Raw genomic sequence first — 26,313 nt, forward strand, 5'->3', positions numbered from 1 at the left:
ACACTTTTTAATGACACACATTTCTTACAGAATCTCTCATGTTATTGAATATTGCAAGTGAGCATATGTGATGAGTGAGGGCTTAATTTCAAGACTTTCGTACAGCAATGAAAAGTTAATTCTCTCTGGGTTTGTTGGACTCGGGATATGCATACTAAGGTTTAGAGAGGACCCAATGGCCATAATCAGATCAGGGTCTGAGCAGCCAGAGTTAGCAGTCACTTGAGTGTGAGCTGTACTTGCTTGTGTTAATGCATGTGTGTTTTTCTTTTCTGTTGAAGGCTGTGGCCAAAAACTTAGTGTGCCTATTTGCAACTCAGTGCATCATCTTTACAGTGAGGAGCAATCTATCCTTTCCATAATTATTGATATCCCAACCTGGGTTTTTCATTGTTTGTTAAAGTAAATAAAAATATTCCTCCTCTATTATATGTTCTTCATTCAGTAGTGTGTTGTATGTTTTCAGCTCTTCTCTGATCCCTTCTGCGTCATGTCGTGTACTCGCATTTTCTCTTTCTGTCACTATCATGCCTTCACTGTATGATCTTTTGCTTCATACCTAACTTTGTAGCATTTTCTTGGTACCATTACTGTTTTCCTCTAGTCTTTCAGTGAATATTTCCCGTCTTCTCTCCATTTCTTCTTTCACAACATTTTTAACCCTAAGTTTCTTGTCTCTATGTGCTTGTTCCAATGTTTTCAGTTTTTGAGCATCTACTGGTTTGATCCCTTGGGTTTGTATTGTTTGTGCACATCTTCGTTTCACCATATTTTTCGTTCTGTAGTAACTTCCTTGGCCCTGCCGTTTCACCAGTTGGTTTCCTTTCGTTTTACTGTACCACCCACTTGTTTTACCACAGATGTGTACATTGCAGTTAACTGATGTTGTCTTACATTTTTCCCACTCTTCATTTGCAGTATCAGTTTCATTTGTTGGTAACTTTGAAGTTATCAGACTTTACTGGTGTTCTTCTTTTCCACTTTCTGTAGTCTCCATTCTTTAATCTTAGTCACTTTCCTTAAACACTTGCTAAAGGTGTCAATAACAATAGGCCAACAGTAATTCCAGTAGGGACTGGCAGTAAATATGCAGATGTTACCAAGGGGCACTGGGCTTGGGCAAATCGAAAAATTTTTGTGGCCGAGCAGCCTTGTGTTCAGCACATGCTGGACATTGTGAAGTAAGTTGTGCTGTTCAAGCACCCTTGGTGACCCATGTGCAGTGGCGTCGGGCAAGCTGCTCAGTATGTACAATACCCCAATGGCCTTGATGAGGAAGGTGAAGAATTTCCTTTTAAAGCAAATGTGCCACAACCACATGAGACTGATCAGTGTCTGTATGTAAGGGAGTGACACTCTGCTGGACTGATGAGCTGTACTGAAGTGCAAAATAATCGCATACAACCGGATTGCTAATCCACTTCATTGAATGAGGCCAACCAGTGTGGAGGTACTGAAACAGAACCTTGAGGATGGTGTCCACAGCTGCTGCCTGAGCAATCCGTCTGTGGTTGATGGAAAGACTATCAAGTGTTTCAGTGTGGAAGCACGAATCTTCTGAGGTGTCGAACGCTGAATCAGTGGCAGCTGGTAGGTGAGAAGGTGTGTCTGCATTCGAATGCTTAGCTGGTGCCAGTTTCATACTGATAATTGCAGAGGAGCAGAGACCAATACTGCAACTTTTGTGCTGTGCAGAGGGACTGGCTTTCAAGGGCTGAAGAATAAGGTGAAAGGCTTATGATCTGTAACCAAATAGAATTTTGTGCTATACATGCATTGATGGAATTTGGCCACCCCACATAGGACAGGAAGAGCTTCCTTCTCAGCTGTGAATAATTGCACTGTGCTTTGTTGAGGAGTTAGGATGTGAAGGCAGTTGGCCTGTCAAAGGTCCAATCCTATAAGAGCATGTGTCAGGCATGACTGGTTTAGCAGGATCAAAATGTACCAAACAATGATTGCTAAGTAAAGCTTCTTTCAGTTTCTGAAATGCAACTTGACTCTCCTTAGTCCACTCAGACCGAACATTCTTTCATCAAAGATTATGCAATGGAGTTGCAGTCTGTGCATTATTTGGAATGAACCAGATGTAATGAGTTAGTGTACCCTGCACAACATGGAGTTCACTTATGTTACCAGGAATTTGTAAGTCCTATATGGCAGTTAAGTGTGACTGGAAAGGGTGGATACCTCGGCTGTTGATAACGTGTCCCAAATATTCAGCCTCAGTGTGGAAGAAGGAGCAATTGTCTTTATTATGCTTCAGCCCAGCATCCTAGAGCACTTGAAACAATATCCTAAGATTGACAAAAGTTCAGCATGAATACAACCCAAAACTACTGGCATCCAAATAATTCAAACAGGAAGGAACTGTAGCAGTCAACTGTGACAAGTACCGTATTTACTCGAATCTAAGCCACACTTTTTTTCCGGTTTTTGTAATCCAAAAAACAGCCTGCGGCTTAGAATCGAGTTCAAAGCAAGCAGAAGTTCGAAAAATGTTGGCGGGTGCCGCCACAACTAACTTCTGCCGTCGAATATATATAGTGCTACACAGGCATGCTTTGTAGGAACAAAGATAAATACTGGCATCAAAACCTCTGCGTCGGTAAATAAATTAAAAAAAAAAAAAAAAGGTGGAAGACGAGCTTTTTTCTCCGCCCTGAGTTTCGACCACTGCATTTTCATACATTATCCAACAAAGTAAATACAAATTACGTATTGTTCATCTTCAAATGTAGCAGCATTTCAATGTACTACAAAAATCCGACTGGCAAGACTGTTTGGGATGTTTGTCAATATGGCCAACTCTACATTCTGAATTTTTTCGTACCTGTGAGAAGAGATGGTTGCTAATAGGACCTTTAATGAAGTATTCTCTTCACCATAAGAATAATACAAATATAAACAAACATTTTGCCATGTATTGTTTCGTGTTTGCTGCTATCTCATTTAAATCCTGTCTGCCTAATAAACTACGAAACTAGAGTGAGACAATAGCAAACGTGGAAGAATATACATATCATGTCATGTTTATATTTGTATTATTCTTATGCCTAATAGTGATACAGTTAGAAATGAAACACGGCAATTGACTAGATTTTTAAATCTAAGATGACTCTAATTTCTGTGCAGAATGTAATGTACTAAAGAGCGCCTGCAAAGATTTTCAAACGGAGAAAAATTTTCGCTAAACTCTCGTTCAGAACATCTTCTATCATACGCAGTCTATTATTTGGCTCTTGTTGATCATTATCAAAGAAAGCAGCAGTGTAAGTAACAACAAATAGCAGTCTCTTGTCATTGTTTCGCTAATGAGACGATTCCTCTCTCTCTCTCTCTCTCTCTCTCTCTCTCTCTCTCTCTCTCTCTCTATTCGTTTAGTCGGTTCCGACTCTTCGTGACCCCATGAACCAAATCACGCCACTTTTTCCTGTCTTGCACTTTCTCCCATAGACCTTCCAGGTTGAAACACATTGCTTCTGTGATGCCATCGATCCATCTCATCCTCTGACGTCCTCTTTTTCTAGTTCCTTCAATCTTCCCCAGCATTAATGTTTTTTCCAGCGAGGTATGCCTTCGCATTGTGTGTCCAAAGTAGGTCAGCTTTTGTTTTAACATTAGACCTTCCAGGGAGAAATCTGGTTTAATTTGTTCCAATATTCATCTGTTGGTTCTCTTTGCAGTCCATGGAACTCTAAGAAGTTTCCTCCAACACCACAATTCGAAGGAGTCAATTCTTCACCGTTCGGCCTTTCTAATGGTCCAGGTCTCACATCCATACATCACAACTGGAAAGACGATAGCCCTCACAATACGGATCTTTGTTGCTAGTGTTATATCTCTGGACCTTATAACCTTGTCAAGGTTTGACATTGCCTGTCTACCGAGCAACAGGCGTCTCCGGATTTCATGGCTGCAGTCGCCATCAGCAGAGATCTGGGAACCGAGATAACTGAATGTGGTCACTACCTCCATGGTTTCTCCTGCTATATCCCACGAATTGGTAGGTGTAGTTGCCATAATTTTCGTTTTCTTCACATTCAGCATAAGAACGACCTTTTCACTTTCGTCTTTCACCTTCAGTAATAGTGTTCTCAATTCTTCTTCACTTTCTGCCAACAGGATCGTATCATCCGTGTACCTGAGGTTGTTTACATTTATTCCAGCTATTTTAATTCCTGTTTCTCCTTCATCTAGCCTCGCATTCCTCGTGACGTGTTCTGCATACAGATTGATTAAGTACGGTGACAGTATGCAGCCTTGCCGGACCCCTTTCTGAATCTTTATCCATTTCATTGTTCCATACATAGTTCTCACCGTGGCTTCTTGGTCAAGGTATAAACTCCTTATCAGATGAATGAGGTGATCTGGTACACCCATGTTTTTCAGTACGTTCCATAATTTGGTGTGATCGACAGCTTAGAGTGACGTAAACACCTATAACAAAGAAAACGGCGCTTGTCAGATCAAAGAAAAATAAGCAATCAATTCAAACCAGACGAAGCACGTGAAAAAGGAAGGGTACCCATATAAATACAGACGGAGAGCCTGACGCATAGCAATGGCTACCTGGTAAAGCTTAACTGCTAAGCTTATGACTCGAACCAAACTACTGTATCTGTATCATCATTCATTCGACCTAAATTGTCTCTCATATTACAATGGACCAACTTTGTTTCAATTTGGAGATGCGGCCTAAAACTTTTCTCTCCCCTTGCATTTAGAGTCTCAAATTTCAGCTGCGGCTTAGATTCGGGAAATTTTTTTTCCTCGATTTCGAGTCTCATTTTTCAGGTGCGGCTTAGATTCGAGTAAATACGGTAGTTTTGAAAAATTGCATGTGCGAACACAATGCCAAAGGGCAATTGCAAAAACTTAGATAACCCAATGTGGGTTTCGATCACAAAAACTTACCGTGCCTGGTCATCCGTGGGTAGCTGCAAATAAGCATTGCAGTGATCAGTCTTAGAAAAGAAGCGACCTGCACCAAGTTTGCCTATGGGTTTGTCAGGCTGTGGCAAAGGAAGATAGTCAATCACCGTCTGTGGATTTACCATATTTTGACTGAAGGTTTCTTTACAATAATTAAAAGTGATGCCCACTGACTGGCTGCTAAAAGGGAAATCGCACCATTATCGTACTGAGATAAGTGTTCGTAGGCCATTTGATCTCTGATTATGTGAGGGATGGACTGTACTCAGCAAAAGAGTGGTTGCACATTGTCTTTCATGTTAATGTGAGACTCAGAATTATTAGCTTTGCTTAGGCCATCTCGAAAAGACACTAAATTAATCACAAAATTCAGTTACCCTGTCTGTAGGCACAAAGAAGTTCGTAGAGAGTACATCGTCTTGAATGTGCAAACCAAACAGATCGAGAGTCCGTACCAAAAATACACTCCTGGAAATTGAAATAAGAACACCGTGAATTCATTGTCCCAGGAAGGGGAAACTTTATTGACACATTCCTGGGGTCAGATACATCACATGATCACACTGACAGAACCACAGGCACATAGACACAGGCAACAGAGCATGCACAATGTCGGCACTAGTACAGTGTATATCCACCTTTCGCAGCAATGCAGGCTGCTATTCTCCCATGGAGACGATCGTAGAGATGCTGGATGTAGTCCTGTGGAACGGCTTGCCATGCCATTTCCACCTGGCGCCTCAGTTGGACCAGCGTTCGTGCTGGACGTGCAGACCGCGTGAGACGACGCTTCATCCAGTCCCAAACATGCTCAATGGGGGACAGATCCGGAGATCTTGCTGGCCAGGGTAGTTGACTTACACCTTCTAGAGCACGTTGGGTGGCACGGGATACATGCGGACGTGCATTGTCCTGTTGGAACAGCAAGTTCCCTTGCCGGTCTAGGAATGGTGGAACGATGGGTTCGATGACGGTTTGGATGTACCGTGCACTATTCAGTGTCCCCTCGACGATCACCAGTGGTGTACGGCCAGTGTAGGAGATCGCTCCCCACACCATGATGCCGGGTGTTGGCCCTGTGTGCCTCGGTCGTATGCAGTCCTGATTGTGGCGCTCACCTGCACGGCGCCAAACACGCATACGACCATCATTGGCACCAAGGCAGAAGCGACTGTCATCGCTGAAGACGACACGTCTCCATTCGTCCCTCCATTCACGCCTGTCGCGACACCACTGGAGGCGGGCTGCACGATGTTGGGGCGTGGGCGGAAGACGGCCTAACGGTGTGCGGGACCGTAGCCCAGCTTCATGGAGACGGTTGCGAATGGTCCTCGCCGATACCCCAGGAGCAACAGTGTCCCTAATTTGCTGGGAAGTGGCGGTGCGGTCCCCTACGGCACTGCGTAGGATCCTACGGTCTTGACGTGCATCCGTGCGTCGCTGCGGTCCGGTCCCAGGTCGACGGGCACGTGCACCTTCCGCCGACCACTGGCGACAACATCGATGTACTGTGGAGACCTCACGCCCCACGTGTTGAGCAATTCGGCGGTACGTCCACCCGGCCTCCCGCATGCCCACTATACGCCCTCGCTCAAAGTCCGTCAACTGCACATACGGTTCACGTCCACGCTGTCGCGGCATGCTACCAGTGTTAAAGAGTGCGATGGAGCTCCGTATGCCATGGCGAACTGGCTGACACTGACGGCGGCGGTGCACAAATGCTGCGCAGCTAGCGCCATTCGACGGCCAACACCGCGGTTCCTGGTGTGTCCGCTGTGCCGTGCGTGTGATCATCGCTTGTACAGCCCTCTCGCAGTGTCCGGAGCAAGTATGGTGGGTCTGACACACCGGTGTCAATGTGTTCTTTTTTCCATTTCCAGGAGTGTATTTGCACTGTCACATGAGCACTAAACTGTGAATGAAATTGTTTTAGTAATGTCAGGAAATGTAGCAGGGAGACTGAATACCTAGTACAGGAATGTCATGTCCACCATACCCAGAAAGAGTTGCCCGAGATTTTTATAACTTGGTCTTCCTCAAAAGTTCGCATGTGCTTCTATTCAAAAGAGTCACAGACATACCAGTCTCCAATTGCATGAATATTTTACATTTGCCAATCTGCAGAATGACAAACGATTTATTAGTTTTATGCTGGATGGAAGAACTGTGAGACTTCTTCGCTGTTGCACTTCATTTGCACTGACTGACACTAGCATCACTATTTGGCTTTGAAACAATTGCAATTATGTCGATTGACTGCGACCTTGGAGAATGTGCAAAGAGCTTATCGAGCATTTCTGCAGGCAGGCAGATTGAATCCGACCGTGCTCATCACAGTGATAACACCTGTCATCGTGACAGGGCGTGCTTGCCACTTGTGTATCACAAAAAACTGAGAGCAGGTTTTAACTCCACTGGTCTGTTGCCGAGTACACCGGTTTTCTTTACGTCACCACCCTGGCCGAGACTTTGCCTTCTTCGATGCACAAAGTATGGCCGTGAACTGCTTACCATTGCTCTGAACTGTGGAATCAGTTTACCACTGTACTATCATACGAGTCCTGATTGTTCACTAATTCCAAAACCAGCAGCAAGCTAGGTTCAGGAAACTTGAGGCCCTTGAAAGATTTTGAGTAATGGCATCCCTAATCGTGGCATCACTATAATAATGTCTGCACTCACACTAGAATTTGATATGGCATGTAAGTCATCGTAAGTTGGCTGCCCGCTGCGTATTTGTCTGACTGGGTTGCCTCTGTGAGCAAAAGAACTTGTAATGCACAGTTGCCGCATTAATCTGGTGGTCGTCATACTCGTTCACTGCACCAATTAGTCCTTCATAAGGGACACTTTCAGGGCAAGCGGTGGGAAAAAGTTGGCAGGTGAACTGGTAGAGGGACACTCCAACTGTTGCAAGAAAATGTGGTTGGCTCTAACTACCTTCATTGTGATGCACTGCGAAGTGTGTGAGCCAACTGTACGTAGTATTCGAACCAGTCGTCTTGTTTGGAATCGAATGTGTAGAATGGCAGTGTGGAAACAGGTGCCCCTTGCTGTGGCAATGCTGGAGACTGCATTGCTGATTTGATGGCACATCGAGCAGTCTGCCATCATTTCTGTGAGGTGGTGCAACTGCTGCACCCGAAACTGAACAATCTGAGTTACTGACAGTTCTTGCAGAGGACTGGCCATGATGAAAAAAGTGTTCTTTGTAGAGAGGTTATTTCTTACACACAAATATGCCGATGCGCACATATAAAATTGACAGCATTATCCTAGCTTTTGAAACTAATAATTCGCTTCTTGGAGAGTAATGAGAGAGATAGTTTGTGAAAGGTTAAAAGAAAAAGCAGGTAACTCAGATCCCAGGATGAGACACTCATACAACATAATTTACTTAGATGTGCGTATACACGGAAACAAACTATAATTTTTCATAAAGACTGGTGTTAAAATTAGGTCTTCGTATTTGACTACTAGACTGAATGATACAAATGATGGGTGGGAATTATGTGTATGAAAAGCAGTACAGTCGAGTGGTGGTACGAAGAGAGGAGAGCAGGTGTTTGTAATTTGACATTCTTTTGTGTTACAGTGGGTTTCTTTCTATTTTGACCCCCTTTTTTTTTTTTACAGGTGGAGGTAAACTCGAGTATACCTGTTTGAAGAAGGCAGCATTTGATCGCTTTGTGAAACATTTGTTGATCGAAAGACAGTATCGTGTAGAAGTTTTTACTTGTTCTGGTGATGACGACTCTACGTGGACAGCAACATACAAGGTTAGTGTATTAGCTTCTCTTTATTTAATTTGGTTTCATTATGGAATTTGAGTGTAAATATCAGACTTCTGCCTATGCGGTAGTACAATTTGCTTGTTAATCCTAGCCAAGATGTTTATTTAATTCTGTCTGTAATAAAAACTAATTGGATTTTGGGGTGCCAAAAGCAAACCCAGCATCTGCTTTGCTAACACTGTTTAAAGCGAAATGTATGTGATTAGCCTTAATTACTCTGCAGTTGACAATTAAGTTCCTGGCAGAAGGTTAATTGAACCACCTTCAAGCTATTTCTCTACCATCCCCCTCCCCTACATCAACATCCTACGTAAATACTCCGCAATTCACCATACGGCATGTGACGGAGGGTAGCCTCGTCCACTACCAGTCATTTCTTTTCCTGTTCCACTCACAAGCAGAGCGAGCGAAAAATGATTGTTATACACCTCCGTACATATTTATCATATTTTATCTTTGTGGTCCTTACATGTATGCTGGAGGCAGTAGAATCCTACTGTAGTAAACTCAAATTGCTGGTTCCCTAAATTTTCTCAAAAGTGTTCCTCGAAAAGAATGTCGCCCTCTCCAGGGATTCCCATTTGAGTTCCTGAAGCATGTGTGTAACACTTGAGTGTTGTTCGAACCTACCAGTAACAAATTTAGCAGCCCGCATCTGAATTGCTTTGATGTCTTCATTTATTCCGACCTGGTACAGACCCCAGACTCTTGAGCAGTGTTCGAGAATAGGTTGCACGAACATCCTATATGTAGTCTCCTTTACAGATGAACCACACCTTCCTAGAATTCTCCCAATAAATTTCATATCACTTTGCAACACCATCCCCAGATATTTAAATGACGGGACTGTGTCAAGCAGGACACTTTAATGCTGTATCCAAACTTTACAAGTTTGTTTTCCTACTCATCAGCATTAACTTGCAGTTTTCTACACTTAGAGCTAGCTGCTATTCATCCCACCAACTAGAAATTTTGTCTATGTCACCTTGTACCCTTCTACTTTCACTCAATTTCGACACCTTACCATACACCACAGCATCATAACCAAACGCCAAATTGCTGCACACCCGGTCAGGCAAATCATTTATGTATATAGATAACAACAGCAGTCCTATCAATCGCCTGGGCTGCTGCTGACAGTAACCTTGTCTCTGATGAACACTCGCTGTCGAGGACAACACGTAGTGTTCTATAGCTTAAGAAGTCTTAGAGCCACTCGCATATCTGTCACCCTATTCCATACGCTCATGCCTTTGTTAAGAGTTTGCAAAGGGGCACTGTGTCAAATGCTTTCTGGAAATCTAGAAATATGGAATCTGCCTGTTGCCCTTCATCCATAGTTTGCAGTGTATCATGCGAGAAAAGGGCAAGCTGAGTTTCACACAAGTGATGTTTTCTAAAACCATGCTGATTTGTCGACATTCTCGGTCTCAAGAAAATTTATTGTATTAGAGCTGAGAATGTGTTCAAGGATTCTGCAGAAAACCTCTGTTAGGGATATTGATTTGTGATTTTATGGGTCCATCATTCTGCCCTTCTTATATGCAGGAGTCATCTTGCTTTCTTCCAGTCGCTTGGGATGTTGTGCTGGGTGAGAGATCCATGATACATGCAGGCTAGGCCAGGGGCTAATGCTGTAGAGTACTCTTTGAAAAACCAAACTTGGATTCCATCCACACCTGATGGCTTACTTGGTCCGAACTCTTTTGAGTTTTTTGAGTTGTTTCTCTGTGCCAGGGATGCTTATTACTATGTCGTCCATACGGGAATTTTTTCGATAGTCAAACGATGGTATGTTTGTACAGTTGCCCTCTGTGACCATTTCTTAAACCTTTAACACCCAATTTATTTTTGATTAACATATATTCTGTATTTTTTGAAAACTGTGTCCTGGCAACCCAATTTATGGAAATGTGAAGAAATTTTGTTCACTTGTTGCCTAAATGTAAATTTTTTTGTCCATCGTCATTTGAGGACACTGGATGCTTCGTAGTCATTTTGTCATTACACTACTGACTAGGAAAAATGACAAGGGATAAAGAAACTGGCAGTAATAAACTCAAAATAACATTCCAAAAGTATTATTTATTTTACAGTAAGTAACATTTACAGAAGTTTTGACCTAAAAATTCTTGAAACCTGATATTTCATTGAGGCCTGATATGATATTTGGGAAAGCATTCTATGTAGAGCATAACATTACACTTCCCACAATATATTCTCGGCTTTACTTTGGAGTTCTCAATGGGCATTGTCTTTGCTTTTCACACTTCCGGATGATGTGCAGCTTTTGGTCATACCATGTATCTGATAAATTACTCCTGGAAGGTGAGATAAGTTTTGTTGGTCTTCCCTTAGCTGACCTCATTTCAAGACGTTTCTTCATGTATGCTCTCGCAATCTGTGTTCTGAATTTTTTCACTGAAAGAGAAGTTCCTTCAGTGCGCCTCTTGAAAGCCAAGTACACATTAACAACAGTCATGTTCACCATCTTCGTAAAAAGGTACCAGTACCAGGCTTTACCACCCACTGCAATGGTAAGTATCTGTACTAGCCAGTTGTGAAGGTCGACGCCTCCCATGAAATTCTTGTATATATTCAATGCATGTGGTCATGGAACACTGACCTTTTATTTTTGGAATGAATTCTAACCTTGGATTTAGACGGTCTTGAAATTAGTTGCTAGTGTAAAACACTTGTTGTCATTCCATTTTATGATCAAATCTTACTTCTCTCTGTCACATCTGAACTGAAAATATCCCCTTTCTTTCTTTTTCATAACATTATCTGCTGATACAGGACACTTCCTTGTTCTGCTTTCTCTTATAGTTCCACTTGTACGGAATCCCAGTTCCTTCAGTCGGACAGGCAGGTCATGACTAGTAAAGTAATAATCAGAAAATACTTCGTAACTATTCGACCCATCAATAATGGACAACATTCTCAAAACTACTTCGGAAACCAGTGGTAGATTTGTTTTATCGTTATTCTGGTCTTTCCCGCAATACAGTAATAAATTGTAACAGTAGCCAATAAGGCCCAAACTTTGTGTGCAAAGTGTATGCTTCAGTCTGATAGAATACTTTATATGGTGATGTCCATAGTATCGCTCAATCATTTCATCAGCTGCCAGAGTTTCCTGAAAGACTCTCCATTTCTGATAACTTTTTACCAGAGCCTTTGCAAATGGTTTTATTTTGAAAGATTTCTCACTCTTGTTTCATTGGCCTTTCTGTTATCATTGAAATGTATTACAGATTTCTGTTCAAAATGCCTGTTATGACTCATCACATCTTTCTCTGTTTGGACTCAGAGATCATCCTCCTCAGACAAATAATCTCTTTCGTTGGACAATTTATGATAGCCAGTAGAGATTGAGGACAAGAGTTCTTCAAAAACCTGCATGCGAGCGAGACCATACAACTTTTCTTTCAGTTCATCCAACAGACTAGAAGCTTTCTACCCTAAGTCAGGAAATGAATATTTCGGAACCTGATCACACCATTTAACTTCCTCTTTATGGGCTTTTAGAAGAAGCATGAGGAGTGTCTTTGTTGTCACTCTCGTGTAAAATTTCAGTAGTACCTGCAATATTGCTCACGTATATATTTCCTAACAAGTCATCTTCAATATTTTCCTCATCAGTCTGCCCATCTACATCTGGAGGTAGAACTACTATGCGTCTATTTCTTCAGAAAATAAGTATTCTTCTGCCTCTTCAACAGTTTTAAAAACATGGTGAGCCATGGCAAAGAAATCTGAAAAGACTGAAAAATATAACATTTGCCACAGAAACGCCCAGTGTCCTCAAACAAGGATAGCAAGTTTTGATGCACTGGGACAGAAAATGGAATAAACCATTTTCACTTTCGTAAGTACTAAACAATATCACAGTATTAAATTACACAGCAGCCAGAAAATGACAGTGATGCTGACCTTAGATAGAATTAAGTCAGGCTCTGCCAAAACGGTCCACTTCTGTTAATTCTTCAACTGAATAACTGTAGCAGAGAGATATTAATGATACCTATTGTTGACGGAAGACTTACTATACAACCAAAAGAGCCCATTGTTGGTTTGAAGTCGCATACATTGCAATAGTGACAGAAAAATTGACTGACCTCAATCAAGGACAATGGGCACTAGTGGGTTAACCATGAAATTTAATACTATGGCTTTTGTTTTGTTATTTTCAAGTGCCACACTGGACCGGACAACAAGTGACTGGATGGAAGCATTAGACCCACTTAGAGATTTTACATAAGACCCGATTTTTCTCATTTCTGTGCCAGATCTTTTGCTATGGTATGGTGGGGATAGTTGTATGCTTTGTGCATACATCTTTTCACAGACACACGAATCTCTGCTAACCATTGCTGTGGTGGGTCTTTCCCATCTTTAATCCACTTATGAGGCACACAATTATCCAGGCAACAATTTACAATCTGCTTAAACTTTGCCCATAATTCCTCTACATCCATCCTACTGGAATTAAGTGATGCCAGTTCACTGTTAAAGTCAGATGCTAACAACTTCTTATCTGCTCTTCCTAGCAGAAACATTCTCCTAGCCTTCTTGACTGGTTTATTGACTTTTTAACCATAGTTGCTTTAATGACATCATGATCGCTAATCCCTGATTCTATACTGACGTTGTTAATAAGGTCCGACCTGTTTCTAGCTACAAAGTCTAAAACATTTCCATTGCATGTGAGCTGCCGAAGTAGCTGCTAAAGAAAGTTTTCGGGAAGTGTGTTCAGAAGTATTTCACCCAACTATCCGTCAGTACCCACTGTAACGAATCCATAGATATCCCATTCTACACTCAGTAGGTTAAATTCACCTTGAAGTAGTAATGCATGTTCCTGGCATTTACGCATTACTGATTAGACTTTCTTTGAATGATTCTAGAACTGTTACAGTGCAACTGGGTGGCCACTAAAAACATCCAACAATTAACTTGGTTTCACCTAGACTATTATACACAACCGGATGAGTTCACTGTCACACTCAACTTTGACCTCAGTAGAGACAATATTTTTGCCAACTGCAATGAGAACTTCCCCTTCTATGGCCTCTGATCTGTTTTCCCAATATATGTTCCGTGACTCGCTAAATATCTCGGAGCTTCCTACTTCAGGTTTTAGCGAGCTCTAGGTCCTCAGAATAATTTGAGTGTGAGAACTTTCCTGGAGGGCAGTAAATTAGGGAACTTTGCTACAACTACTTTGGCAATTTACTGATAAAATTTTGACAGTCAAAGCGACTTTACTCTGAATGCGATCTCACTTCTTTTGCTGCGTATCGACTGGCATGTGTTAGTCAGAGTACCTCGAACTGCCAGCGGCGTGGTGGGTTGTTCTCTCACTGTCCACCTACCTGGATAGGCTTCAGGTTGTCTGCCCCTTCACTCTGTGATAGTAGATACTGGTTTAGCTGACAAAAGCAGCGTTGATGAAAATCCGACTAAATACCTACCACGCAAAGGCCACAACTCCAGTCCATGGGTAGTAGCTGAAAGTTAAACTATTGTCACTATCAGTCACATGACGCCTTCCTGGGAAACAATATCCACTCATTCCAAATTAATAATATAAGTGCAGACCAGAAGTGGCTTAAATTCAAAGAGATAGTTTCGGCAGCAATTGAGAGATTTATACCAAATAAATTAACAAATGACGGGGCTGATACTCCTTGGTACACAAAACAGGTTAGAACACCGTTGCAGAAGCAATGAAACAAACGTGCCAAATTTGAACAGACGCAAAATCCCCAAGATTAGCAATCTTTTACAGAAGCTCAAATTTTAGCGCGGACTTCAATGCAAGATGCTTATAACAGTTTCCATATCGAAACTTCGTCTCAAAACCTGGCAGAAAATCCAAAGAGATTCTGGTTGTGTGTGAAGTATGTTAGTGGCAAGAAGCAATCAGTGCCTTCTTTGCATGTTGGCAATGGAGATACTATCGAAGACAGTGCTGCCAAAGCAGAGTTACTAAACACAGCCTTCCGAAATGCCTTCACAAAAGAAGACGAACTAAATATTCCAGATTTTGAATTCAGAACAGCTGCCAACATGAATAACGTAGAAGTCAATATCCTCGGAGTAGCGAAGCAACTTCAATCACTTAATAAAGGCAAATCTTATGGTCCAGACTGTATACCAATTGGGTTCCTTTCGGAGTATGCTGATGCATTAGCTCGATACAATCATATACAACTGTTCACTCGACGAAAGATCCGTACCCAAAGACTGGAAAGTTGCACAGGTCAAACCAATATTCAAGAAAGGTAGTAGGAGTAATCCTATAAATTACAGGCCCGTATTGTTAACGTCGATATGCAGCAGGATTTTCGAACGTATATTGTGTTCGAAATTTATGAATTACCTTGAAGAAAACTGCCTATTGACACACAGTCAACATGGGTTTAGAAAACATTGTTCATGTGAAACACAACTAGCTCTTTATTCATATGAAGTGTTAGTGCTATTGACAAGGGATTTTAGATAGATTCCATATTTCTGGATTTCCGAAAGGCTTTTGACACGGTACCACACAAGCGGCTCGTAGTGAAATTGCATGCTTACGGAATATCGTCTGAGTTATGTGACTGGATTTGTGATTTCCTGTCAGAGATGTAACAATTCGTACTAAATGACGGAAAGTCATCGAGTAAAACAGAAGTGATTTCTGCCATTCCCCAAGATAGTGTTGCAGGCCCTTTGCTGTTCCGTATCTATATAAACGATTTGGGAGACAATCTGAGCAGCCGTCTTCGGTTGTTTGCTGATGACGCTGTCGTTTATCGACTAATAAAGTCATCAGAAGATCAAAACAAACTGGAAAATGATTTAGAAAAGATATCTGAATGGTGCGAAAAGTGGCAGTTGACCCTAAATAACGAAAAGTGTGAGGTCATCCACATGAGTGCTAAAAGGAACTCGTTAAACTTTGGTTACACGATAAATCGGTGTAATCTAAAAGCTGTAAATTCAACTAAATACCTAGGTATTACAATTACAAACGACTTAAATTGGAAGGAACACACAGAAAATGTTGTGGGGAAGGCTAACCAAAGACTGTGTTTTATTGGTACGACACTTAGAAAATCTAACAGACCTACTAAGGAGACTGCCTACGCTACACTTGTCCATCATCTTTTAGAATACTGCTGTGTGGTGTGGAATGCTTACCAGGTGGAACTGACAGATTACATCGAAAAAGTTCAAAGAAAGGCAACATGTTTTGTATTATCGTGAAATATGTGAGAGAGTGTCACAGAAATGATACAGGATTTGGCCTAGACATCACCTCCCTCTCCCCCCCACCTCCCTCTCCCCCCCACCTCCCTCTCCCCCCCACCTCCCTCTCCCCCCCACCTCCCTCTCCCCCCCACCTCCCTCTCCCCCCCACCTCCCTCTCCCCCCCACCTCCCTCTCCCCCCCACCTCCCTCTCCCCCCCCACCTCCCTCTCCCCCCCCCACCTCCCTCTCCCCCCCCACCTCCCTCTCTCCCCCCCACCTCCCTCTCTCCCCCCCACCTCCCTCTCTCCCCCCCACCTCCCTCTCTCCCCCCCACCTCCCTCTCTCCCCCCCACCTCCCTCTCTCCCCCCCACCTCCCTCTCTCCCCCCCACCTCCCTCTCTCCCCCCCACCTCCCTCTCTCCCCCCCACCTCCCTCTCTCCCCCCCACCTCCCTCTCTCCCCCCCACCTCCCTCTCTCCCCCCCACCTCCCTCTCTCCCCCCCACCTCCCTCTCTCCCCCCCACCTCCCTCTCTCCCCCCCACCTCCCTCTCTCCCCCCCACCTCCCTCTCTCCCCCCCACCTCCCTCTCTCCCCCCCACCTCCCTCTCTCCCCCCCACCTCCCTCTCTCCCCCCCACCTCCCTCTCTCCCCCCCCACCTCCCTCTCTCCCCCCCCACCTCCCTCTCTCCCCCCCCACCTCCCTCTCTCCCCCCCACCTCCCTCTCTCCCCCCCACCTCCCTCTCTCCCCCCCACCTCCCTCTCTCCCCCCCACCTCCCTCTCTCCCCCCCACCTCCCTCTCTCCCCCCCACCTCCCTCTCTCCCCCCCACCTCCCTCTCTCCCCCCCACCTCCCTCTCTCCCCCCCACCTCCCTCTCTCCCCCCCACCTCCCTCTCTCCCCCCCACCTCCCTCTCTCCCCCCCACCTCCCTCTCTCCCCCCCACCTCCCACTCTCCCCCCACCTCCCACTCTCCCCCCACCTCCCACTCCCCCCCCCCCCCACCTCCCACTCTCCCCCCCCCACCTCCCACTCTCCCCCCCCCTCCCACTCTCCCCCCCCACCTCCCACTCTCCCCCCCCCCACCTCCCACTCTCCCCCCCACCTCCCTCTCTCCCCCCCCACCTCCCTCTCTCCCCCCCACCTCCCTCTCTCCCCCCCCCACCTCCCTCTCTCCCCCCCCCCACCTCCCTCTCCCCCCCCCACCTCCCTCTCTCCCCCCCCACCTCCCTCTCTCCCCCCCCCCACCTCCCTCTCTCCCCCCCACCTCCCTCTCTCCCCCCCACCTCCCTCTCTCCCCCCCACCTCCCTCTCTCCCCCCACCTCCCTCTCTCCCCCCACCTCCCTCTCTCCCCCCACCTCCCTCTCACCCCCCCACCTCCCTCTCACCCCCCCACCTCCCTCTCACCCCCCCACCTCCCTCTCACCCCCCCACCTCCCTCTCACCCCCCGACCCCCCTCCCGCTCTCCCCCCGACCCCCCTCCCGCTCTCCCCCCGACCCCCCTCCCGCTCTCCCCCCCCGACCCCCCTCCCGCTCTCCCCCCCCCGACCCCCCTCCCGCTCTCCCCCCGACCCCCCTCCCGCTCTCCCCCCCCGACCCCCCTCCCGCTCTCCCCCCCCGACCCCCCTCCCGCTCTCCCCCCCGACCCCCCTCCCGCTCTCCCCCCCCGACCCCCCTCCCGCTCTCCCCCCCCGACCCCCCTCCCGCTCTCCCCCCCCGACCCCCCTCCCGCTCTCCCCCCCCGACCCCCCTCCCGCTCTCCCCCCCCGACCCCCCTCCCGCTCTCCCCCCCCGACCCCCCTCCCGCTCTCCCCCCCCGACCCCCCTCCCGCTCTCCCCCCCCGACCCCCCTCCCGCTCTCCCCCCCCGACCCCCCTCCCGCTCTCCCCCCCGACCCCCCTCCCGCTCTCCCCCCCGACCCCCCTCCCGCTCTCCCCCCCGACCCCCCTCCCGCTCTCCCCCCCGACCCCCCTCCCGCTCTCCCCCCCGACCCCCCTCCCGCTCTCCCCCCCCCCGACCCCCCTCCCGCTCTCCCCCCCCCCGACCCCCCTCCCGCTCTCCCCCCCCCCGACCCCCCTCCCGCTCTCCCCCCCGACCCCCCTCCCGCTCTCCCCCCCGACCCCCCTCCCGCTCTCCCCCCCCGACCCCCCTCCCGCTCTCCCCCCCCCGACCCCCCTCCCGCTCTCCCCCCCGACCCCCCTCCCGCTCTCCCCCCCGACCCCCCTCCCGCTCTCCCCCCCGACCCCCCTCCCGCTCTCCCCCCCGACCCCCCTCCCGCTCTCCCCCCCGACCCCCCTCCCGCTCTCCCCCCCGACCCCCCTCCCGCTCTCCCCCCCGACCCCCCTCCCGCTCTCCCCCCCGACCCCCCTCCCGCTCTCCCCCCCGACCCCCCTCCCGCTCTCCCCCCCGACCCCCCTCCCGCTCTCCCCCCCGACCCCCCTCCCGCTCTCCCCCCCGACCCCCCTCCCGCTCTCCCCCCCGACCCCCCTCCCGCTCTCCCCCCCGACCCCCCTCCCGCTCTCCCCCCCGACCCCCCTCCCGCTCTCCCCCCCGACCCCCCTCCCGCTCTCCCCCCCGACCCCCCTCCCGCTCTCCCCCCCGACCCCCCTCCCGCTCTCCCCCCCGACCCCCCTCCCGCTCTCCCCCCCGACCCCCCTCCCGCTCTCCCCCCCGACCCCCCTCCCGCTCTCCCCCCTCCCGCTGGACAAAATTTTGTTACCTGGATTGGCAATCATGTTTGCGTTGGTAGATAACATGCCATTTATATTAACACCAGGAATACCTGTTGGGGTCTGGTACCCAAAAAGACATCTGATCTCTGCCCAGACTTGGGAAGGTGACGTATGGCACCCAATGGTCAAGACGTGTCCCTCCCAACACTCCTGCTTCCGTTGTTCGATAAATTGGTGAACACGGGCACGGAGCCGTTTAAAGGCTATGAGGTGCTCCAGGGAAGGGTGCTGCTTATGCTGCTGTAGAGCTCACTGACGCTCCTTAATTGCTCCAGCGGCTTCCGGCAACCACCAAGGGACTGTCTTTCATCGGGGGCACCGTAAAGAGTGAGGGATCATGTTTTCTCCCGCAGAAACGATTGTTGTAGTCACCTGCTGAGGGATCATGTTTTCTCCCGCAGAAACGATTGTTGTAGTCACCTGCTCAACCATGACATCGATGTTACCATGTGGGGGAGATTCATCAGTGACAGCAGAGGTTAAAGTTTCCCAGTCCGCCTTATTTAATGCCCACCTGGGCAGGCATCTGTGGTCCTGACGCCAGGTCAGTGACAAGATGGGGAAGTGGTCACTACCACACAGGTTGTCACGTGCTCTTCAGTGGATAGATGGGAGAAGTACAGGACTGCAAACTAAGAGATCAATGGCTGAATATGTGCGATGTGCCACACTGAAACGTCTGGGGGCACCTATATTTAAGAGGCAGAGGTCGAGTTGTGACAGTAAATTTCCGACATCTCTGCCTCGGCCAGTAAGCACGGTGCCACCCCACAAGGGGTAATGAGCATTAAAATCTCCCAAAAATAGGAAAGGTTTAGGGAGTTGATCAATCAGTGCAGCCAATGTGTTCAAGGGTACTGCACCATCTGGAGGAAGATATACATTGCACACAGTTATCTCCTGCTTTGTCCTTATCCTGACAGCCTCAGCTTTAAGAGAGGTTTGAAGGGGCACAGGTTCACTGCATACCGAGTTCAGGACATACACACAAACTCCACCGGACACTCGATTATAGTCACTATGGTTCTTGTAATATCCCTTATAGCCGCAGAGGGCAGGGGTCTCCATTTCTGGGAACCAGGTTTCCTGAAGGGCAATGCAGAAAGCAAGTGTAAAGCTTAAGAGTTGCCATAGCTCAGCCAGGTGGTGGAAAAAAGCCACTGCAATTCCACTGGAAGATGACATTATCGTGGGGCTGGGAAGGCATGAAGCACGCAAGGAGGCAGGTCATGCCTCAGGGTCACCTGCTGCCACCAACTGAGTATTTGTAGCCGTTTCTATGGTGGATGAGGCATCAGTGAGATCCAGGTCCGCAGGGAACACTAAGATCACCACTCCCTATCAATTCTGCATCTGAGGATGTGGTGGTGTTGGGGCCACCAGAGGGTCCTTTTCCTTAGCAGACTTCTTTGTTTGCTTACCCTCTTGCTTCTCTTTAGGAGGTTGCTGGGAAGATTTAGGCACGGAGGAAGACCGTGAAGCTCTTCGTCCAGCAGCTTTTGGGTTCTTCAGCCAGTGCTCAAACCCGGCAAAAACCCACTTGATGTGGATAGCTATCAACCCATCAGCCTCACCAACATTCTTTGTAAGCTGCTGGAACGTATGGTGTGTCGGTTGGGTCCTCGAGTCATGTGGCATACTGGCTCCGTGCCACTGCAGTTTCCGCCTGGGTCGCTCTACCACTGATAATCTTGTGTCCCTCGAGTCTGCCATCCGAACAGCGTTTTCCAGACGCCAACAACTTGCAGTCTTTTTTTATTTACGGAAAGCATATGACACCACCTGGGGACATCATATCCTTGCCATATTATACGAGTGGGATCTCCGAGGCCTGCTCCCAACTTTTATCCAGAATTTCCTGTCACTTCGCACTTTCCATGTTCAAGTTGGTGCCTCCCAATCCAGTAGAATGGGATCCTGCAGGGCTCTGTATTGAGTGTATCTTTGTTTTTAGTGGCCATTAATGGTCTAGCAGCAGGTGTAGGAACGTCTGTCTCACCCTCTCTGTATGCAGACGATGTCTGCATTTTGTACTGCTCCACCAGTACTGGAGTTGCTGAGCAGCGCCTACAGGGAGCCATCTGCAAGGCGCAGTCATGGACTCTATCTCACGGCTTCCCGATTTCGGCAGCAAAATCGTGTGTTACGCACTTCTGGCAGCGTCATATCGTTCATCCGGAAACGGATCTTTACCTTACTCACAATCCCCTCACTGTAGAAGAAATATTGATTTTTAGGACTGGTTTTCACTGCCTGACTGACTTGACTTACTCACCTTCGTCAGCTTAAGCGGGAGTGCTGGCAGCATCACAATGCCCTCCGCTGCCTCAGTAACACCAACTGGGGTGCAGATCGCTCTACGCTGCTGCAGCTCTACAGAGCCCTTGTTCAATCCCGCCTTGACTATGGGAGTCTGATTTATGGTTCGGTGGCACCATCAGCATTGCGTTTGCTCGACCCAGTGCACCACTATGGCATTCGACTAGCTATGGGAGCTTTCAGGACGAGTCAGGTGACCAGCGTCCTGGCAGAGTCTGGAGTCTCTCCATTGCAGGTCAGGCGCGTGCAACTGCTCGCCAGTTACATTGCACACATTTGTAGTTCTCCTGCGCATCCAAATTACCCTCCTTTTTCCACTCACGGCAGTTCATCTCCCGCATTGACTGCCCAGGTCAGGGCTTACAATTGCAGTTCGTATCCAATCCCTTATATCTGAACTGGAGTCCTTGCCTTTACCACCTGTAGTCAAGGTCCATTCGCGTACACATGCATGGTGTACACCTAGTCCGAGGCTTCGCCTGGACCTTTCAAATGGCCCAAAGGACTCTGTTCAACCCGCGGTTCTCTGCTGTCACTTCTTCCTGATTCTTGACATGTACCAGGGCCATGAAATGGTTTACACCAGGGGCGGGCAAATGTTGCACGCGGCTCATGAGCGCGCAGCGCTGCACGTGTGCTGTTCGCGTGCAATCGTCGACAGGGGCAGTGGCGACAGCCGGCAGGTTGTGACAGCGTAGTACCGGGCTAAGCTGCAGACGTTGATGTGAAGCCACCACTATGTAGTGAAAGTTGTATTTCAAGAACCAGAAAATGCAGAGTGAATCAAGGAAACGGAAGTGGAGATTTGCTATCTTTTAAAAAGGAATGGGAGAATTGCTTTTTCTTTGTACAAAAATGTGAAAATTCGAAATGTCTAATATGTGGCAGTATTCTTGCTGGTCAGCGGAAGTTTAGTATTGAACGCCATTATAATAAATTTCACAAGAACGAGTACAGTTTATTGTCGGTTTCTGAGTGGATGGCGAAATTGACTGAGCTTAAGAAGAGCGATCTGACGATACTAGATAAATCTGACGTAAGTTGCTGTTGTCATGAGAGATCTGCGACTTTCTTCCATCATGTCTTTCATGTAACTGATTTAACATTTTATAGAGCACTGTTTTCCATTTTTCAGGGCAACAACAACGATAACCAAGCAGTACGTGCAAGTTATAAGATTGCGCTTAATATAGCGAGAGCTGGAAAACTATTTGCTTTCTCGGCGGACTGTAAGTCGTCGTACAAGTGCCATGGCAGGGACGTTTACCATCAATTAAGGAGTGCAGTGCAGGAGTTCATTGCATTTTCCATCGCACTTGATGAGTCCGCAGATATTTCAGACACTGCGCTATTAGTGATTTATGTCCGCGGCGTGGACACTGCTCTCCACATAAGAGGATTTTTTAGATATGATATCTTTAAAAAGCACGACCACTGGTGCGAACATCCTAAAAGCAGTTGAAGAAGCTGTCGATTCAGCTGGCTTAAACTGGGAACGTTTGGTGTCAGTGACAACAGATGGAGCACCTGCAATGAAATGGGAACAAAAGGCATTTATTGGATTACTAAGAAAAAAGCTACAGCGTACGGAAGAATCATTGTACAGCATCCACTGCATTTTGCATCAAGAAGCACTCTGTGCAAAAGCAGCAAATCTGGAGGACGTCACGCGAGTGGTTATTCGGGCAGTTAATTATTTGAGATCCCACGGGCTTGCACATAGACAGTTTCACACGTATTTAGCTGAAATTGGGGAAGAGTACGGTGACATACCGTACCACAGTGAAGTCCGCTGGCTTAGTCGCGGTAATGTACTCAAGAGTTTTTGAGCTGAGAATACCAATAAATCAGTTTTTAAAGGACAAAGGAAGGTACGACCCCAGGTCAGAAGATCCAGAGTGGGTTGCCGACCTTGCAGTTTTAGTGGACGTTAACCGGCCACATGACTGCATTGAACACACGTTTGCAAGGAGAAAATCAGCTAATTTGTAAAATGGCTGAAAAGGTGCAAGCTTTCACTAGCAAGCTTGAGCTGTGGGAACTACAACTCTCGTCAGGGAACGCAGTGCATTTCCCTACTCTGTCTATTGTGGGAGAACAGAATTGCAAAGAATATGTTTCCGTACTTAGTGCAATAAAAGAGGAATTTCTCAAGTGATTTGCGGATATATCATATTTATCCGAAGCTTTTGAATGGTTCTCGAAACCATTTGCTGTTTCTGCAGATGATATTCATCCCAATTTCCAAATGGAATTAATAGTATCTACAGTGTAATTCTCGTGTGAGAGACAAGTTCCTTTTGGCAAGACATGTAACAGACTTTTATCACGACTTTCCACAGTAAGAGTTTCCTCGTCTCCATCGTGAAGCCGTGAAGATAATGTCAATGTTTGGCTCGACATATGTTTGTGAGAGATTTTCTTCTTCTGTTATGAAAATTTATAAGTCTTGGTTAAGAGCAAACATCAGTGATGAAAATTTACGTAACTGTTTGCGTTTGTCTGTATGTAGAAATTTTGTTCCAGACATGAAACTTATTGTAAACCTCACCAGTGACAGTTACATAAAACGTATCATAGGTAATAGGTCATCTTTCAAACCATAATTTCTTTCAAGCACTCCTACTAACCTTATTACTTCATTCAGTGAAGCTAGCTACGAAACAAAACGCATTACAGAGGAAGGAGCGGAGAGACGGTATGGTGGGGAGGGGAGAGAAGTGGGTGGCCAGCTTGCCCCTGTGTGCGCGCAGAACACCTGTTAACTGCACACGTGCAAGTGCACTGCACACTTGCAGGATTCCTGCCTGCCCCTGGTTTACACTGACACCTCGATGGCTGATGGTCACATTGGCTTCGCGTATGTCCATGGAGGACATATTGAACAGCATTCTTTGCCCAATGGCTACAATGTTTTCACTGCAGAGCTGGTAGCTACATCTTGTGCTCTTGAGCACATCCGTTCATGCCATGGGGAGTCGTTTCTTCTGTGTGCTGACTCCTTGAGCAGCCTACAAGTTATCAACCAGTGCTACCCTCATCATTCTTTGGTAACGACCATCCAGGAGTCCGTCTATTCCCTGGAACTTTCCGGTCGTTCAGTGGTGTTTGTGTGCACCCCAGGACACATCGGAATCCCAGGCAACAAACTTGCTGACAGGCTAGCCAAACAGGCTACATGGAAACCGCTTATGGAGATCGACATTCCAATAAATGACTTGCATTCATTTTTATGCCGCCAGGTTTTTTGGCTTTGGGAGACAGAATGACATAGTCTCAGTACGCACAACATACTGCGTGCCATTAAGGAGACTATGAATGTGCGGCAGTCCTCCATGTGGGCCTCTCGCAGGGACTCTGTGGTTCTGTCGGCTCCGCATTGGCCACGCTTGGGCGACCCACAGCTACCTCCTGCGCCGTGAAGACCCGCCTCAGTGTTGATGCGGCACCCGGTTGACAGTGGCCCATATTCTGGTGCACTGTCCCACTTTGGCTGCCCTGCAATGAAATCTTTGGTTACTGGACTCTCTGCCGCTAATTTTATCTGACAATGCCTCATCGGCTGATTTAGTTTTATATTTTATTCGCGAGGTTCGGTTTTATCATTTGTTCTAAATTTAACGCATGTTCTTTGTCCCTCTGTGTCCTCCACCCTAGTGCTTTTAGGGTGTAGGTTTTAATGTGTTGCAGAGCGGCTGGCTTCTCCTTTTTATTCTCATGGTCAGCCAGCCATGGTAATCTGTTTTGTTGTCTTAATCTCTTCTACCTGTTTCTTGCGTTTCTGTGGTTTTCTTCTCCTCTTTTCTCCATTTAAGTGTTTGTTGCCCTTCTGTCGTTCTTGTGGTTTTTCCTTTCTCTCCGTTTTGTGTTGTCAGTCTCGCTTGTTTTATTCTCACTCTTGTGGCATTGTTTTATTCGGAACAAGGGACCGATGACCTAGCAGTTTGGTCCCTTCCCACCTCTTTTAAACAAACCAATCAACCAACATCCAGTAGAACCCTTATTTAACATTTTTCTAGGGACCAGAATTTTTTAACCTTAAATGGGGGTTTACCTTAAATCAAGGTTTCGATAGAAATCAAAGCTTTTCCAGAACTCTTTGCCTGTATTGACATGAATTGCGCGCGCGCACACACACACACACACACACACACACACACACACACACACACACACACACAATTTACAGAATAACAACAATAAAACAAGGTAATACCTACCCTACACACTATACTGTAATTATAACTTTTGTAGCACTAATACAGTAATCAAATATCATAATTTCCGAGCACACTACAAAATTAAAACATCCACAAAATACTTACACAATTACAGTAATATAATAAATAGAGTTACTTTTCCTATATACAACACACATTTACACAACTTTCACAGTGCCTCATTTTTTGAAATACCTGTAATCAAAAATGGTAGTCTGCTTTTTAACACTGTTGGATTTTAGGTTCAAAATGTCCATCTTCAATTGACTTACTCTGTCTATTAGAGGGTTGTCCATTTAAAATGCTGTGACAAATCTCTGGGCAATGTCTATGCTGGCAATGGCTTCACTGAATGACTGTATTTGCATTTGTTCATCCCTAACATCATCGTCTTCTTCAATATCTTCATCAGTCTACGTTACTTCATCTTTGCAGATTTCCTCAACATCTCGGATGCATATAGTGATGGCTTCATCGTCACAAGCTACAAATTCATCAAAAGTGATGGGTAGATTGTTAAATACCTGTACCCAATCATGCATGTCCACTACTGCTTCGTCACCGTCTTTGTTGCGAGTGCTCATTTAATTAAATCCAGCCTTATGAATGCAATTTGAAATGGTTTCCTTCGTTACCATTTTCCAAGCTCCTGTGAGCGTATGCATTGCTTGCAGGAGGTTCAATTTAAGAACTTCATTCCTATCAATAAAGGCAAGTGCCTTAAGGTTAAGAGCTTTCCGATACACGCTTTTCAGACTATGAATAATCCCTAGATCCATGGGCTGGAGTCTGCTTGTGCAGTGTGCAGGAAAGAAATGCACTTTCACATTCTGCAGAAATCCTCAGTCTGCTGGATGAGCAGGACACTTGTCCATAAAGAGAACAACCTTCCTGTTTCTAGCACCCATTCCTGCATCAAAAGCTTGCAAGAACTTTTTGAACAAGTCCGCAGTCATCCAAGCACTTTTGTTGCTATAATACTTACATGGCAGCGTAGCAATGTTCGTAAAGCAACGTGGTTTGTGGAACTTTCCAATTACTATGGGACCCAGCTGGCCTCTGCCATC

The 26,313-nt window shown here is 46.7% G+C and overlaps 1 protein-coding gene across 1 annotated transcript in view; it reads left to right on the plus strand.

The window, feature by feature from the left end:
• LOC126248813 (DNA mismatch repair protein Msh2) overlaps positions 1-26,313 on the plus strand; it is a 244,481-nt gene that overhangs the window by 70,332 nt on the left and 147,836 nt on the right. The window contains exon 4 of the mRNA XM_049950222.1: positions 8,572-8,714. Within this exon, the coding sequence (XP_049806179.1) occupies positions 8,572-8,714 (143 nt within the window). The remainder of the gene's footprint in view (positions 1-8,571; positions 8,715-26,313) is intronic.

This window comes from Schistocerca nitens, chromosome 3, assembly GCF_023898315.1.
Source record: "Schistocerca nitens isolate TAMUIC-IGC-003100 chromosome 3, iqSchNite1.1, whole genome shotgun sequence".
NCBI classification, from domain to species: Eukaryota; Metazoa; Arthropoda; class Insecta; order Orthoptera; family Acrididae; genus Schistocerca; species Schistocerca nitens.